Source organism: Anomaloglossus baeobatrachus, chromosome 4 (assembly GCF_048569485.1).
Source record: "Anomaloglossus baeobatrachus isolate aAnoBae1 chromosome 4, aAnoBae1.hap1, whole genome shotgun sequence".
NCBI classification, from domain to species: Eukaryota; Metazoa; Chordata; class Amphibia; order Anura; family Aromobatidae; genus Anomaloglossus; species Anomaloglossus baeobatrachus.
Window position 1 is genome coordinate 626,914,562 of NC_134356.1, and position 17,712 is coordinate 626,932,273.

Below are 17,712 nucleotides of genomic sequence, written 5' to 3' on the forward strand. Positions count from 1 at the left end.
TGCAACCGCATCTATGGTAACATGGGGTTTATTTGTGGGTAGTCAGCATGGTATCCCATTATGGAGTTTGGTGCTGGGATGAATGTTGAGTCCTGCGGGCCTTAATTGGTGTCAACGTAGGTGTTGGGCAGCTTTGGGCTACTGCGGGTGAACTCGGTTAATCAGCAATGGTGGGCTGCGGAGGGAATAATTGAGTTCTTCGGACAGCCGTGATTACGGGTGGGGACTATGCGAGTTATGGTTTGGACTATAGGATTGGGTACTTGTGGTGCATAGAGTGTAAGTCGTATGGCTTAGGGCCATCTGACATTATTGTGTGTTTTGCATGGGTGGGCTCCTGGCACCTTTGGGCTGGTGGAGTCGATTATATATTCATATACAATTTAAAAAAAAAAAAAGGATTGCTTGGCCCGGTGGTAGCTATGGGCATCTTGGTAAGGGTTTGCTTAGGGAGTCGTGGTGCTTCGGTCTCACGGCACAAAGGTATTTTGTTTTGAGGGTGCAGTTGTGCATTACGGGAAAATAGTGGTACACCCTTCGGTGGTCGGCTTTGAGCGGGTACTACGGTGTAGCCAAGGTTTTAATTTATCTTGGGGTGTAATATGAGGGCTCAAAGGGGGTTGTGTGTCACAGGGTTTCCTTGAGAACGAAAGACCTGGACACGGTGTTTGGTAAAGTTTGTGTCTCCTGATGCCCATAGTTGCTTATGGAGTCAATCGGGCCAGTGGTGTGGCTGCAATTTTCCGGTGTGCATTGTAGTACAGGGAGCTTGTCGTTGGTCCGGTTTGCGGAGGGAAGCAGACCGTGAATTATGGTTTGGGGGTGTTGTTGGGGACCTTGGGGATCGAAAGTAATCAATATCTTCGCCTCAGTAAGGGATACAGGGCGATGGTTGCGGTGGTTTTGTTTTTTGAGGGCGTGTTAATTTTGGTGTGGGGCATCATTCCGTTAGGCCGGTGGGCCTCGTGGAAATTAAGTGGCCCGATTTCGGATGAAGACGGTCCGTTAGTGTGGTAGTTGAGTATCTGGGAAGATTTTGGGATTTTCTGAGAAAGACAGCTTGAGCCTCTGTTGTTGTCAGAGGGTGTGATGGCGGAATAAATCAGTCAGGAGAGACCGGTAGTGATATTTGGCTCTGGGGAAGCTGCAAGGTCGGCTTTAGGGGAAATATCATGGCTATGGATTGCAGTCGTTTTACAGTGGGGGTCACTTTAGCGGTTTCCTGGGAGAACTAGGTTTGGGGTGCGAAGTGGCCCAGTAGAGTAGGCAGTGTGAGTGTCATCCTGTTTGTTGTATCTCAACCCCAGTTGTGGTTGAGTCCAGCTGGAGACAGGAGGAGGAGCAGGGTGACTGTACAGTGGTTCTTTGGTCGGTACTGGGGAGGATGATGGTACGGTCGGTACTGCATTTAATTGGTTATACTGAGGCCGGTGGGGCATGGTGTGGATTCAGAAATAGTTTGGGAGCTTGTGGCTGTCAGAGGGACCCAGTGGCTGTCAAAGGTAGCCAGTGAGCAGAGGGAGCCAATGTCGTGGCTGGGGTCCCTGTTGAGCTGGAGACAGGGTTGCCTAAAGTTGTTTAGTCTTATGGGGTGGCACCGGCTACGTGTGATGGTTTGGAAAGAGAGGAGTTGGTTTTCGGAATGTTTGTCTTGGGAGCCGAATCGTGGTATTAAGGGTGTTTTGGTACGAGGTGGTGGCCATGTTATGGGGTGGTCATGGTGTGTCGTTCAGCGTGACCCGTATTGAAGGGCAGTTTTAAAATAATAGACAGATTCTGACAAGGGTAGCTTCAAAGGGATTTGGGGTGGCGTGTGCTGCCACCAAGGATGAGGGGAGTAAGTGCAGTAAGGTGGACTGGGTACGTTGGCTGGTGCATATATGGGATGCTCAGAGTTTAAGTGATGGATGGAAGGGTTTAATGGTTGGTTTGGCTTGCAAGTTGGAGGAGCAAGAGCTCGGTGTGTGGGGGTCCAGGCCACGCAAGGTGTCACGTGGCCTGTCCTGTGGCGGGGGTAGGTCTGGTCCAGAGGCGGTTTAACGGATAATGTTATTTGATTGGAGAGTCACTTGTAGGATATAGTGGCTCCGGTTACAAGGATCTTGCAGGCATGGGTCCTGCAAGGTGGGAGTATTGATCCGTAGGTGATTCATACCTCATCTCCGGCCCGGTGTGTGTTGCGGCCAAGGATCATGTTTTGGTGGTGGAAGGTGGTTTCTGGACCGGGCCTACCCAGGGTTACATATTGTATTACGTACTGTATTATTATTATGGTATTACCTGTTGTTAAATGTTGGGGACACCCGTTGGACGGCGCCCCCTTGTGTTAGTGTGTAAACAATCGGCAATAAAGGGCTGCTGTGGCCATTTTTACCAAGTCGCAAGCAGTGTCCGTGTATTATTGATACCGGGTGAGTGTAACTGGGAATTTTATAGGAATCAACGACCGGAAAATCCCTCCTGGAATGTCATTGAAAAAAATGTAAAGTTTTTTATACTGTTAAATGCTCAACTCAAAGCAAAACAGACAACACATAATATCATTATCTTTATTCATAATGGATACATAGCTCATCACACATACACTGCAACACGACATAATGAAAGATATCAGTACAGCTTTATGCTCAGACTTCATCTTACCATGTTTCCCTGAAAATAAGCCCTACCCAAAAATAAACAATAGGATAAAGAGTTGCACACCAGTCACAATGTATAGGAGGAATAATAAAAAGCAGAACTGCTATGGGAATACTAGACTGAAAAATACAATAGAGTATCTGAAAAAAGTGAAAAACATGAAAATGGTATGTGCATAACTGCTATGAATAATAGGAATGAGAGATGTTTAGCCATTGTATTGATCAATGCAAAGGAGCCCCAAACCAAACGCCAAGGTAATCTCTATTTTTGGGGTCCCTAACCTATGTGTAACCTCACCTGCAGTTAAAAAACTTGCTCTCAGACAGAAAATGCATGCTAATTAAAATTCTCTGTCTGAGAACCCTGCCCCACTGATAGCCATGTGTCTTATTTCACATATATAGCTTGGTCCTTTGCTTCCCATACAGAGCAAAGGTTAGGGACCCCAAAAATAGAGATTACCTTGGCGTTTGGATTTGGGGCTCCTTTGCATTGATCAATACAACGGCTAAACATCTCTCATTCCTATTATTCATAGCAGTTATGCACATACCATTTTCATGTTTTTCACTTTTTTCAGATAGTCCATTGTATTTTTCAGTCTACTATTCCCATAGCAATTCTGCTTTTCATTATTCCCCTATACATTGTGACTGGTGTGCAACTCTTTATCCTATTGTTTAGTTCAGTGCTTTTTTTGTAAAAAAATATTTGCTGGTACGCATCTCTGAGATGAGGAGCGGCAGGGGGGGTGCTGTTAGTCGCCGGCGGCCAAGATTGAGGAGGGGGGGTGGGGAGGATCTGTCAGCCGGCGGCCGAGTTTGAGGAGTGGCAGGGAGTGCTGTCGTTGCTGTCGTGCTGCCGGGAGATCCTGTGCACGGTTTACTACATACTACAAATGGTACTGTATGCTGGAGAGAGGGGCAGAGGGTGCAGAACTACAAGGCTCAGCATACTCCATCCACTAGTGTATGCAGGAGAGCAGACAGCAGCTGCCGAACTACAAGGCTCAGCATCCTTCAGCCAAGACTGTATGCAGGAGTTTTTTGCCCAAAAACGTAAAAAAAAAAAAAAATGACGTGGGCTTTGCCATTATTTTGTATGTTAGCCAGGTACAGCAGGCAGGTACGGGCTGCCCCCAACCCCCAGCTTCCTATTTGTACCCGGCTGAGAACCAAAATTATAGGGAAGCCCTTTTTTTAATTATTTAATGAAATAATTTAAGAAAAAAAAAATGACGTGGGCTTCGCACAAATTTTGTGTCCAGCCAGGTACAACTAGGCAACTGGGGATTGGAATCCACAGCGCAGAGTGCCCAAGCTTTCTGGGCACCCCTGCTGAGAATTGCAGTCCGCAGCCTCCCCAGAAAATGGCGCTTTCATAGAAGCGCCATATTCTGGTGCTGTATCCAACTCTTCCAGCTGCCCTGGTGACGGGTGGCTTGCTGGGTAATAAGGGGTTAATGCCAGCTGTATATTATCAACTGGCCCTAAGCCTGAAATTCATGGTGTCACGCTACCATGAATTTCTTGTAAAGATAAAAAAAAAACACAAGACAAAAAAATATTTTATTAGAGATAAAACACAACACAATTAGTGACTCCATCTTTATTGAAATAAAGAACCCCCCTCCGTAGTAATCCTGGGTCAAGGGTTCCGCGCTGTACAATCCAGATCCAATATCATCTGATCATCTGGAAGGCAAAGCGATCAGATGATGTCAGGTTAAAGGACATGAATCAATGACACATCAGCTGATTGTATAAAAGCTGTTTATACAATCAGCTGATGCATCAGTACAAAAAAAACAAAACTACTCACCTGTCTTCAAAATCCCGGGACGCGACTGATCGCTCCAGGAGCCGCCGGTAATCAGCTGCTGTAGTCACCTCAGAGCATCACCTGATCGCTTAAACCAGCTGGGCGGTAAAAAGCCGGCCCCACCGCTGGACTTAAGGCCGCTTTACACGCTGCGATATCGGTACCGATATCGCGTGGGTACCTGCCCCATCTGTTTTGCGACACGGGCAAATCGCTGCCCGTGCCGCACAACATCGCCCAGACCCGTCACACGTACTTACCTTCCCGGCGACGTCGCTGTGACCGGCGAACCGCCTCCTTTCTAAGGGGGCTGTTCGTTCAGCGTCACAGCGACGTCACAGCTGCGTCACTGAACCGCCGCCCAATAGAAGCGGAGGGGTGGAGATGAGCAGGACGTGACATCCCGCCCACCTCCTTCCTTCCGCATAGCGGCTGGGAGGCAGGTAAGGAGAGGTTCCTCGTTCCTGCGGTGTCACACGGAGCGATGTGTGCTGCCGCAGGAACGAGGAACAACTTCGTTACTGCTGCAGTAACAATATTTGAGAATGGACTCCCATGTCACCGATGAGCGATTTTGCACGTTTTTGCGATGATGCAAAATCGCTCATAGGTGTCACACGCAACGGCATCGCTAATGCGGCCGGATGTGCGTCACCAATTCCGTGACCCCCAACGACTTCGCATTAGCGATGTCGTAGCGTGTAAAGCCCCCTTTAGACTGTCAGCTGATGCCGTAGCGTGACTGCTGATTACCGGCAGGTCCTGAAGCCGATCAGACGTGCCCCGGGAGGCTGCAGACCGGTAAGTGTGAGATTTTTTTTTCTAGTGTTCCTGCTTAGCAGCTGGGAGAGGACATGGCGCCGGGGGTAGTAGGGGGAAGCAGGGAGGGTGAGCACTGGGGGACGGGGGGGGGCGAGTACTAGGGGAACCGATCGCCGGCGGCAGGAGCAGCACAGTGAGTACAGGGCAGGTGGGAGGGAGTGGAGGTCGGTGTGTGGGGGGGTGTGTAAATCGGACGACGGGGGGCAACGGAGGTCGGGGGGGGGTGGAAAACAGCAGAGGGGAACAAATACCTTACCGGATGGCAGCAGATCGGGGTGACCGGCCGTGACCTCGATCTTCAGCGTCCATAAACATCTTGAAGAGGGCGGGCACCCACCGCCCCTCCACATCTGATTGGAGGGATAGCGTCACATGGATGCTAGCTCCAATCAGATCGGAGGGGGGGGGGAGACACAGAGGTCACCCTGCTCCAGCCAATGGCTAATGATATAGCAAATTTACAAATTAGCCATGTGGACAGAGGCAGAGGTGCTTATCCTCAGCGCTCTTCAGATTTTCCGGTACGCTGTACCGGCGCGTACCACCGCAAAAAAAGCACTGGTTTAGTTGTATATTTTTGAGTCTTGCACCTTGTTCACACCATTGGTGTTCCAGATGTACATTCTTTAACTACCCCAAAAATAAGCCCTAGTCTCGGATCAATAATGAAGTGTCCATGCAGCTAAAAAAGTTAAATAAAACTGCAGGACACTTCATTATAGAAAACAGACACCCCCAAAAGAAAGAAGAGAGAAGACCCCGCAATCATACTCCCCAGATGCCGATTGGGAGCAGTTAAACGCATCAAGGACCCATGGCGGAACGCACACACACACAACAGATCACACACACACACACATCAGATCACACATCAGATCACACACACACACACATCAGATCACACATCAGATCACACATCAGATCACACATCAGATCACACACACCAGATCACACACACACATCAGATCACACACACACACTCACCACATCTAGTGATATCAATTGCTTCTGGACAGCATAAGGACCTGGGACGCTGTGCAGTGGAGGGCCAGGATCTGTTGGTTGAATGCCAGGAGAACCCAATGGTGGAACTCATCATAGAGACAAGAGAGCATGCTGGCTGAAAGCAAGCGGTATCACCATATCTGGTGAGTGTGCACGCACGTGATTGTATGTGCAATCTCATGAGTGTATGAGGGTGTGTGAAATCTCATATGTGAGTGTCGGCCAGAAGGAGGGGAAGACGGTGTGCAGCATGCCTGCTGTGAGTACACGCCGAGGACCTCAGGAGGACCTGGGAGCTACGCAGACACCTCGGGTCTGGTATTTATGATCAAAAAAAAAAATTCTGTGGAAGCAGAAAAGCAGCAATGTTTGACTTTCATTTGTTCATTTTCATAGATTTTTTTATTTTATTATTACTTTTGTCAGATTCAAGTTACTTCTGTGACCATTGTGGGTATCTCTTTCATTAAACGAGGGGTACCAACAATTTTGACCACGTTTGTCTATGTGTACTACCGAGCCATTAACACAGGAATGCTGTAATACTATTGTGGCGCCCCTGACCTGGTCAGGCACCACTGAGTACTGCACCCATGCTGGGGACAGTACAACACAGGTAATCCAGAAGGCTGACCGGGGTGTGGAACACAGGCGCATAGTAATCAGCTCTCACACATGTACCCATGAGAGGACCCCTGGGGATCCCAGGAGGGGGAAAAGCCTTGACCTTCACTGGAATAGTGGAGGGGGCCAAAAGCCTCCATCTCCTCTCAAGGGGTGTGGTAAGAGAGTCTGGTTGCTAGGTGGCGTAGGCAAGAACAGGAGAGGAGGGGCAGTGAGTCAGTTAGAGCAGAACTCCATAGGGCTCAGTGAGGAGCAGACCTGTGGGGCTGTTGCTGTCTAACAGCGCCCGCGCAGTGGCTACTGACGGGGGAGAACGGTCAACTAGGAGTGCTACCCGAAATCCATCTTCAGCTAAAGAAAGGGCACGGAGTGGGAAGTAAGGAGACTGCTAGAGAGTACCAGGCCCAAACGGGCGGCAGATCCCGAAGCGGAGATAGATCCAGCTTTCTTTTGCTAAACCTGCCGGTGTGGGGCTCTCAAAGCCCACGCCACAACACCACAAAAGCCGCAGCCACGTAGCCACAGTTAGGGCCCATAGCTCACAGGAGGCAAGAAGCTGGAGTGTTCTGGCCCAGGCAACAAGCACACGGCAAACGAAGGGGAGAGAGGCTGCAGCATCTTCCCTGGGTGACCCCCATAGGGACTCAAAGTCGGGGTTACCCCAAACCACCAAGGGCTAAGGAAGGCGAGTTAGTAGTCACCCTCACAAGTCAGCCTGAAGGACACCTGGTTCCCGCCTGGTTCATCCCAGCTACGCCCGGGTTACTCACCCTGCCACCTGAAGTGAGTAAAAACCCTGAAAGACATTCTGCCTGTGTGGAGTTATTCTGCGCCTTGTGGTACTACGCACCTATACAGGGCCCTGGGGCTTGCCTCACTCTCAGGAGGCTACTCCAACTGACTGCACCTATCATCAGCCCCAGGCACCCTTAATCTGCAGTGGCGGTCCCCACTGACCGCAATTCTGAGAGTGGCGTCACGACAAATAGAAGATTTCCTACCTGTGACCAGATCCAGCTGAGTGGAGTCCCTGAAGGTAATGCACCGACACAACAGCGTTTGCGGGGCTTCACATCTGGCGTCACGAACAGGATAAGGACTAGACCTGTTCAGACAGGTGACCATGTGCCTGGGCGGTCCGCTTGAAAAATTGGAAGCGCCGCCATATTGCCACCATGAAAAGCGCGCTGAAAAACAACAGCAGCCCGCGCTGGGAGAAGTTACCGCCCACGAAGAGGTGTGGCTACCCAGAGATCCCCTGCAGAGTTCTGACCTCGCTTGTGAAGAGAGCGGAAGCGTCCAGAGACGTCGGGACAGAAAGGGAGCCAGAAGCCTGCTGCTGGGAGAGGAGCTGCTGAAAGAGGCAGAGCAGAAACTGAACAGCTTGCTACTAGAGGCAACGGCGAGTCCACTGCTGGGAGATCGTGCAGAAGACGGCGCAGAAGAAATGGCGTCTGACCGCAGGAACCCAGAACCAGGCTCCGCTGCCTGGTGGTATCGGGAGCTGGCCCAGTTCTGCGACCGACTGGAGACCCGGGTCGTGGAGCAGATCAGAGAAGAACGCATGGAACTTCTGGAGATGGCTGCCGCGGTTCAGGCCTATGAGAGGGGAACCGCACGACGAGTGCCAGACCGGACGGCGACGACTCAGACCCCGATGCTGCCACCGATGGGTGAGTCCAGTATTACCCCTGCCGGCCCGGATGCCCCGACCCCTGCTGCCACGCCCGCGGTCCCTGAAGAGGCGCCCGGCGCGGCGACGCTGAGCCAGGCCGCAGCCACGCCAGGTGCGGCCCGCCAAGCCCAGGCCGCCGCAGCGATGCCCTGCTCGGCCCGCCAAGCCCCGGCCGCCGCAGCGATGCCCTGCTCGGCCCGCCAAGCCCCGGCCGCCGCAGCGATGCCCTGCTCGGCCCGCCAAGCCCCGGCCGCCGCAGCGATGCCCTGCTCGGCCCGCCAAGCCCCGGCCGCCGCAGCGATGCCCTGCTCGGCCCACCAAGACCCGGTCCCTGCAGCGACGCCCAGCCCAGCCTGCACAGATCCCATCGCAGCTGCGACGCCGATCCAGGCCGCCGCCATACAGGGCGCGGCCCGCCAAGACCAGGCCGCCGCCATGCCGGGCGCGGCCCGCCAAGACCAGGCCGCCGCCAAAGAGGGCGCGGCCCGCCAAGACCAGGCCGCCGCCATGCCGGGCGCAGCCCGCCAAGACCAGGCCGCCGCCAAACAGGGCGCGGCCCGCCAAGACCAGGCCGCCGTCATGCCGGGCGCAGCCCGCCAAGACCAGGCCGCCGCCATGCCGGGCGCGGCCCGCCAAGACCAGGCCGCCGCCATACAGGGCGCGGCCCGCCAAGAGATTGCATCACCATTTACCCCGGCCTGCAAGGCCAGAGCAGACACCGCTCCCCAGTCCAAAGAGGTCCCTGCTGGAAAGCCCACGCTGGGGGAGGACCCCGAATACTGGCGGCTGAAGGCTGACATGGAGGCCAAGTTTCCACAATGGTTGGTGGACCGGTACATGCTCCCTCCGCATACCCCCAAGAGGATTCCAGCAACCCCTGCAGCAACCACGCCAAAGAGTCCCCCGCCTGGGCCTGCTGAAGAAAGCCCATCCCCAGCACTGCCACCAAAGGAGTGCCAAGAAGAACTAAGGAGGAGAGGAGGCCAGGAAGCTGAGGAGCTGACTCCGGAGCCACCGGCAGTGGAGCAATACTCAGAGCCGGAGATGTTACCCTATTCCCGTTGGGATGAGGAGGACTTGACACCGTCCGCTGACGAAGATCTGCCTAAAAGTCTCACCTGGGAGCTTGCAAGCTGTACCACGCAGAGTTCAGGCCGCAAGACAAGGCGTCGCAACAGAACAACGCTGTCCCCTGCACCGCCATCCCCAGAGCAGAGGGAAGTCACGGCCAGAGACCTACAAGAAAAAAGGTTCCTGAGAAGAGCCCAAGCACAGGTCAGAGGACCCCTTTGTAGAGGAGTTGTGGAAGACTTTAACTTGAAAAGCGGATACGGCTTTATTGTGGCACCGGGTATGAAAGAGGGCATTTTCGTTAATAGGAGGGATGTGAGAGCCCACTTGCCCAGAGGACACCCTGGCAGAAACTTAAAAATGGGAGACTCAGTACAGTTCACTATGCATCAGGGAGAAAGAGGCTGGTATGCCTTAGATGTAGTGCCATGTCCCAGAGAAGAAAGGAAAGACAGCCATAAGGAAAGAAAAGACAGAGATAAAGAAACAGATGCAGCAAAGGAAACAGATGAAGATCAAGAAAGAAAAGACAAGGAACCTACAGATGAAACTACCTCAGATGACGACAAAGAGCAAGAAAGCAGCAGGTGCCGCAGCCCAACAGGCCCAAGCCCTGGTGAAATGGAGGAGTAAAGGAAAGTAAGAAGATCAGCAGTTAGAAAGTTAAAGTTTTGAAAAGTTTGTTTTGCAACGTTTTAAAGTTCAAGAATGTGCCCACAAAAACTATTGTGAGAAATAAACCTTAAGGCTATGAACTGGCTATAGCCACAAACTCTCGCAGTGTAAATAGTTACACCAAAAGGGCACCACCACCACCAGAGTCAGCCTGTTTAGGGGCTTGGCTCGTCTGCAACCAGGAGGAGCCCGTCCGTATATAGGGTCTTGGCTCACCTGCGACCAGAGAGCATGCCTGTTTATGGGGCCTGGCTCTCCACCACAAAGAGGGTACCTGGTCAGCACCAACTGTGGAGGCCGCCTCTACATCCTGCCAGAAGAGGCTGAAGGCGCGGATCCACCAGGCCAGGTATGCCCTGAAAACCATCAGCCCATGGAAGCCGCCTCTACATCCTGCCAGAAGTGGCTGAAGGCGCGGCCAACGTGAAAGGGTTTGGGTGGGTTAACGGACTTGTGGGTGGAGGGTGGTGATGTATGGTACCTGGTGCTTTTAAATGTTTTACATGTTTTAATGTTTTATGCATTTTAAAATGTTGTCTTGCAGCCCGAGGACGTGCTGGTGATAACTAAGGGGGAATGTGGCGCCCCTGACCTGGTCAGGCACCACTGAGTACTGCACCCATGCTGGGGACAGTACAACACAGGTAATCCAGAAGGCTGACCGGGGTGTGGAACACAGGCGCATAGTAATCAGCTCTCACACATGTACCCATGAGAGGACCCCTGGGGATCCCAGGAGGGGGAAAAGCCTTGACCTTCACTGGAATAGTGGAGGGGGCCAAAAGCCTCCATCTCCTCTCAAGGGGTGTGGTAAGAGAGTCTGGTTGCTAGGTGGCGTAGGCAAGAACAGGAGAGGAGGGGCAGTGAGTCAGTTAGAGCAGAACTCCATAGGGCTCAGTGAGGAGCAGACCTGTGGGGCTGTTGCTGTCTAACAGCGCCCGCGCAGTGGCTACTGACGGGGGAGAATGGTCAACTAGGAGTGCTACCCGAAATCCATCTTCAGCTAAAGAAAGGGCACGGAGTGGGAAGTAAGGAGACTGCTAGAGAGTACCAGGCCCAAACGGGCGGCAGATCCCGAAGCGGAGATAGATCCAGCTTTCTTTTGCTAAACCTGCCGGTGTGGGGCTCTCAAAGCCCACGCCACAACACCACAAAAGCCGCAGCCACGTAGCCACAGTTAGGGCCCATAGCTCACAGGAGGCAAGAAGCTGGAGTGATCTGGCCCAGGCAACAAGCACACGGCAAACGAAGGGGAGAGAGGCTGCAGCATCTTCCCTGGGTGACCCCCATAGGGACTCAAAGTCGGGGTTACCCCAAACCACCAAGGGCTAAGGAAGGCGAGTTAGTAGTCACCCTCACAAGTCAGCCTGAAGGACACCTGGTTCCCGCCTGGTTCATCCCAGCTACGCCCGGGTTACTCACCCTGCCACCTGAAGTGAGTAAAAACCCTGAAAGACATTCTGCCTGTGTGGAGTTATTCTGCGCCTTGTGGTACTACGCACCTATACAGGGCCCTGGGGCTTGCCTCACTCTCAGGAGGCTACTCCAACTGACTGCACCTATCATCAGCCCCAGGCACCCTTAATCTGCAGTGGCGGTCCCCACTGACCGCAATTCTGAGAGTGGCGTCACGACAAATAGAAGATTTCCTACCTGTGACCAGATCCAGCTGAGTGGAGTCCCTGAAGGTAATGCACCGACACAACAGCGTTTGCGGGGCTTCACATCATTGTATGAACTGAGGATTTCGATCGCGTTAGGGCAATGACAACCAGAGACGGGTTCTTGGTGCAAAGAGGTTTTATAATATACAACCAGCAATATGTACACAGAACATAACATAAACACAGTATATACCTGCCAGGTTCGGAGCAAGTGGGAATTCCCGGGACCGCGCACCGGACTCACCCAGGGAGGCCACCAGGAGCGAACCCCTATACAGGGGCTGTCTGGCGGTCACCTCAGAAGGCCTAAATGCGCAGCAGCCGGGACACGAAAGGGCAACAGGTTATAGTCCAAAAATGTCCTTACGGGATGTGGAACGCGGGTCCTAGGGTGGATATGTACCGGAAGGGACCGGGCACAAGCGCCAACCAGAGACGGCAGACAGAGTCCGGGACCAGCGGGGGAACAGCTCGATGAGACCAGGTGGAGTCCAGGGCCGGGGTCAGGTGATTCACCAGGATCCAAAATAACAACCAGGAAATGAGAGCAGTGGGGCAGGAGTAGACAGGAAGCAATATACTCAAGCAACTAGACTAAGCTTAGGGGCCGGCTTTTAAACAGATGAACAGGAAATAGGGCAACAGAACAGAAAACTCCATGTTAACAAAGGGCAAGATCCTTCAGAAGCAAACTGGAAATCCCGGAACACTGACAAATGCGTATTAATCAGTTGATAAAAATATTTCAAAAAATGTTATAACCCCTTTTCTTGAGCACAAGCCCCTCCATCTAGTACGTTCCCATCAAGATTCCGAGCTCTCCAACGACTCCAAATCCCATATCCCGAGAAAAGCATGATGATATTTTTTGGATTATTCCCATAGTTAAAGAAAAGGTTTTCCCCTTTGACTCCCAGCAGAGTATTGTTGTAGCACTCCCAGCTCAAGGTGTTGTCAGCATTACATTGAGAAAGCCTTAGTGGCATCTGCGATTGAGGCTTTCCTTCCACCACCACACATAGTCCTTCTCCTAAGCTCATGAGCCGGCCTCCTGGGAGCCAATGGAAGAGCTGAGAATCGGAAACTGAGGAGCAAACGGAGGCGGTGAGCTCCAACGGATCTCTGCCAGCAGAAGGTGAGTGCACCTCTGCACACTTGTTATGGGCTTCATTATATAGAAGGAAGGAACCTGTGGAGATAAAAGAAAGGGTATGTTTTATTAAAGGACTCTTAGGAATGAAGCCTATGTAACCTGAACCTCCTGGGCACCAGTGAAAATTATGTTGGGACCCAACCTACTGTGCGCAATTTATACTGGATTCTGCTTATTTGGCAAAGTGGCCCCTTCCCAGTTTTTAGATACCAGGGTGCGGATGTACTTTTACCTCCACACCCCTCTAGAATGTGTGTGTATATATAAACACTTACCCATTGTTAAATGCCGCTTATTCTGCTCTTTAACTTTCTCTAATTCTGTCTCCATAGCATAATCTGCAAGTTTAAAATCATGTTTGTTTTAAAGGGAACAACGGAAAAAATATTACATTTAATATTTCAAGAAAATTATTTATAAGTAAACTGAATGTACTAATTGAGAGCTATAAATTGATAATCTTGCGTATTCTGCTGCTGTCATTCATTTTTTTCTAGGCAATTTGCTGTTGGTCTATGACTAGTACCAAACAATCATCTTTACCACTCCCTGAAGTTAGCTTGAATTTACTCATTACATGTATGCTGTGCACAGGGAACAGTGACATACCCTTCCTGGCCTTCATCCTACAACCTACATTTGTATATCCCACAGGAGTGATTAATACTTCAGATATGGTGACCACTAGACATGAGCGGATCTTTTCAAATCCAAATTTGCCAACTTTGCTGAATATACCCCAAAAATTTGATTTGCAGCAAATAAATCCACATAAATCTCAATAATGGAAAGCCTTTAATTGCTTGGGAAGAGGACCCTGCTAATCATGAGAACAATAGAGGACCCTGCTGACCGAGAGGGAGCGTGAGAGAGTTCTCTGCTGACCAAGAGAGAGGACCCTGCTAACTGGGAAAAAAGGAACCTGCTGACAGAGAAAGAGAAAACTGCTGACCACGAAAGAGAGAGAGAGATAGAGGACCCTTCTGACTGAGAAAGAGAAAGGACCCTGCTGACCAAGAGAGAGAAAGAGAAAGGATCCTACTGATCAAGAGAAAGAGGGTGGACCCTGTTGACCGAGAAAAAGATAAAGGACCTTGCTGACCAAGATAGAGAGAGAGAGGACCATGCTGACCAAGAGAGAAAGAGAGAAAGAGGAGCCTGTTGACAGAGAGAGAGAAAAGACCCTGATGACTGAGAGAGAGGACTGTGCTGACCAAGAGAGAGAGAAGGAGGAGCCTGCTGACCGAGAGAGAAGACCCTGCTGACCAAGAGAGAGAAGTGACACTGCTGACCTAGAGAGAGAGAGGAGACCCTACTGACCGAGAGAGAAAAAGCACCCTGCTAACTGAAAGAGAGAGAAGACCCTGCTGACCAAGAGTAAGGGAGAAAGAGGACCCTGCTGACCAAGAGAAAGAAGAGAGAGAGAAGTCCCTGCTGACCAAGAGAGAAAGAGGACCCTGATGACCTTTCTTTTCTGTTTCTCAAACTCTATTGATACCTACAAGCATCCAGCCACATGTACATGTATCATTCAGGGGTGGTTTCCTTTTCCTTTAGCTCTTTGTTTTAAATTGTAAACTATTTGTCTGTCTTCGGTATGTTTTACTTACTATTGGGCAAGGGTGTAACAATCGCGGCTGCAGCGATTGCACTGCGATCAGGCCTGGGGGTACAGGGGGTCCGCCAACCCCACCACTTGTTTCAGCTGGATGTACGTCTGAGGGTGCGCATCCAGCTGAAATGCATCGCAGCATAGAGACTCGTTGGGTCACTATACTGCAACATGCCGGCCGCCGATTAAGGATTTGAATATTCACTGCTCAACTCTTTGCACGCCAATGCTGATAGGTGGGTGTAATTATGGGCATGGGGAGCAGTGAATATTCATGTTCTTTAATAGCAGCACACGTGGCCTCCCAGCAGTCGTCTTCCTGTGGCGGAGCGGATGGGTGGTCACATGTGCCGCTATTTAAGAATATGGATATTCACTGCTTCCCATGCCCATAGTTCCACTGACAGTGGTATAAGTGGGCACGCATGACCCTGATGTTCTGCGCTGCGCTACTTACACTCTGAAGTCAGTTGCCTGCATCACAGCATCAGAGAAAGATACCAGGGCAACGGAGGGAAGGTCATTTTTGTTTACTGTGAAGTGGCCATGACAGGAACACATGCCAGGATGGGGCCATGATGGGACATATACCAGAATGTGGCTATGATAGGGTAATATATACCAGGATTGGGCTATGATGTGGCTATTTACCAGGATGTTGCCAAAATGTGGATATATATACCAGGATGGGGCCATGATGGGGACATATACCCGGTTGGAGCCAGAATGAGGACATATATACCAAGATAGGGCCATGATGGGGACATATATACTAGGATGGGGCCATATTTAACAGGATATAGCCATGATGGGCGTCATACACCAGGATGGGGCATCATGGGGAAATATATACCAGGATGGGGCCATAATGGAGACATATACACCAGGATGGGGCCATAGTTAACAGAATATAGCCATGATGGGCATCATACACCAGAATGGGGCCATGGCGGAGACATTATACTAGGATGGGGCCATGATGGGGACATATATACCAGGATGGGGCCATGATGGGGACATACAGTATACCCGGATGGAGCAAGAATGAGGACATATATACCAAGATGGGGCCATGATGGGGGCATACATACCAGGATGGGGCCATATTTACCAGGATATAGCCATGGTGGGTGTCATACACCAGGGTAGGACCATGATGGGGACATATACCAAGATGAGGCCTTGAGGGGGACATATATACCAGGATGGGGCCATAATGGGGACATATATACCAGGATGGGGCCATGATTAGGATATATATACCAGGATAGGGCCATATATACCAGGATATAGCCGTGATGCAGGTTATACACCAGAATGAAGCCATGATGGAGATATAAGTAAAGGATGGGAGTCATTACTACACAATGAAGGGTTGACGAGGGGGCAATTTGTATCTCTTTATAGGATTTAGAATGGCCCATATATCTGACCAACCCAGAGGGGGGGTAGGGGGCCCAGGCTCAAACTTTGCATCGGGGCCCAACAGACTAGAGGTTTGCCACTGCTATTTGAGTTTCCCTAATGAAAAAGTTGTTTAAGCTATTTAAAGCAATGAAATGCGTTAAAAATAAATCTTATGATCCTATCTTATACTACGACCTCCAGATTTCTGGAATTTAATGCTAGTAGCGCAGACTACTTCTCCTATCCTCCTACCACTTGTCTACACAGCAGGATCTCCTGATCTGAGGGTATTGCAGCAGTTGTAGGGGTTAAACAACCCCAATAGGTTAACAACTCTTATACCTCACCTAGATTTATTTCTTTACTGGCTAAGACCCTTTAGCGCTGGGTGTTTTCCACTGCGTAATGTTAGAAAACATATAAAAGGACATACATTATGTCTCTACTTACACTTGTAATAGGAAACATTGCACTTCTGATATTGGATGGGTTCTCTGGTAGGGTCCAACTCTGAGAAAAATAAAAAGCAATATAAAAAGAACCTGTACTACAATAAATAGTGATATTAATATAAATATTTAAATAGATTCAAAGATGTGTACAGAAGTGTGACAGGACCATCACTATAGTGACCATCGGAACCACTAGGGAGATAGACTTCACAAAAACTCGACAGAGGTCAAAATAATATTAAATTGAAATTTTGTTAATGTGTACTAAATCGAACCAGGAAATCAGAAAACAATCACCAGACATAAAAAATACATAAAAATACATAAAAAACAAGACACAAGGGCGGGGTGCTAAATATCATATATAACCAGAATTATTGTAAAAACATCTCCCAGGTCCAAATAAATAGTATATCCCTTGATGTTGACATAAAAGGGTAGGACATCCCTGAGGGCAGCTTTATATTAAATATATCCATAAAAACTGCAAGGTATGAAAAAAGTGCAAATTTGTGTGGAAAAAAAATAATAAAAACAAAATAATTGATGCATTCATATTTATTTTAAAAATAGAAAAAAAAATTAGAAAGATAAAAAATAGGAAAATATATTTATTATATATTAGTAATGGCCTATTTTACCAAAAAGGTGAGTGTGTAAATATGAATTAAATACAGGTAAAAGGCAGGATTGTCGAAAAAGAAATGTTTATAAAAAAATATATAATGACCCTGTGAACAAAGTAGCAATATACACTGTGTGCAGAATTATTAGGCAAATGAGTATTTTGATCACATGATACTTTTTATACATGTTGTCCTACTCCAAGCTGTATAGGTTTGAGAACCAACTACCAATTAAGTAAATCAGGTGATGTGCATCTCTGTAATGAGGAGGGGTGTGGTATAATGACATCAACACCCTATATAAGGTGTGCTTAATTATTAGGCAACTTCCTTTCCTTTGGCAAAATGGGTCAGAAGAGAGATTTGACGGGCTCTGAAAAGTCCAAAAATTGTGAGATGTCTTGCAGAGGGATGCAGCAGTCTTGAAATTGCCAAACTTTTGAAGCCTGATCACTGAACAAT

General features: G+C 49.7%; 1 protein-coding gene across 2 annotated transcripts in view; it reads right to left on the minus strand.

Moving 5' to 3' along the window:
- Positions 1 to 12,126: 12,126 nt before the first annotated feature.
- Positions 12,127 to 17,712, minus strand: part of LOC142301938 (uncharacterized) — a 79,445-nt gene continuing 73,859 nt past the window's right edge. For both annotated transcript variants that reach the window (XM_075342996.1, XM_075342995.1), the window contains exons 6-8: positions 16,623 to 16,682; positions 13,429 to 13,491; positions 12,127 to 13,189 (exon numbers count right to left, since the gene is read on the minus strand). In XM_075342996.1, coding sequence (XP_075199111.1) covers positions 12,756 to 13,189; positions 13,429 to 13,491; positions 16,623 to 16,682 — 557 coding nt within the window. In that variant the 3' untranslated portion in view covers positions 12,127 to 12,755. The remainder of the gene's footprint in view (positions 13,190 to 13,428; positions 13,492 to 16,622; positions 16,683 to 17,712) is intronic.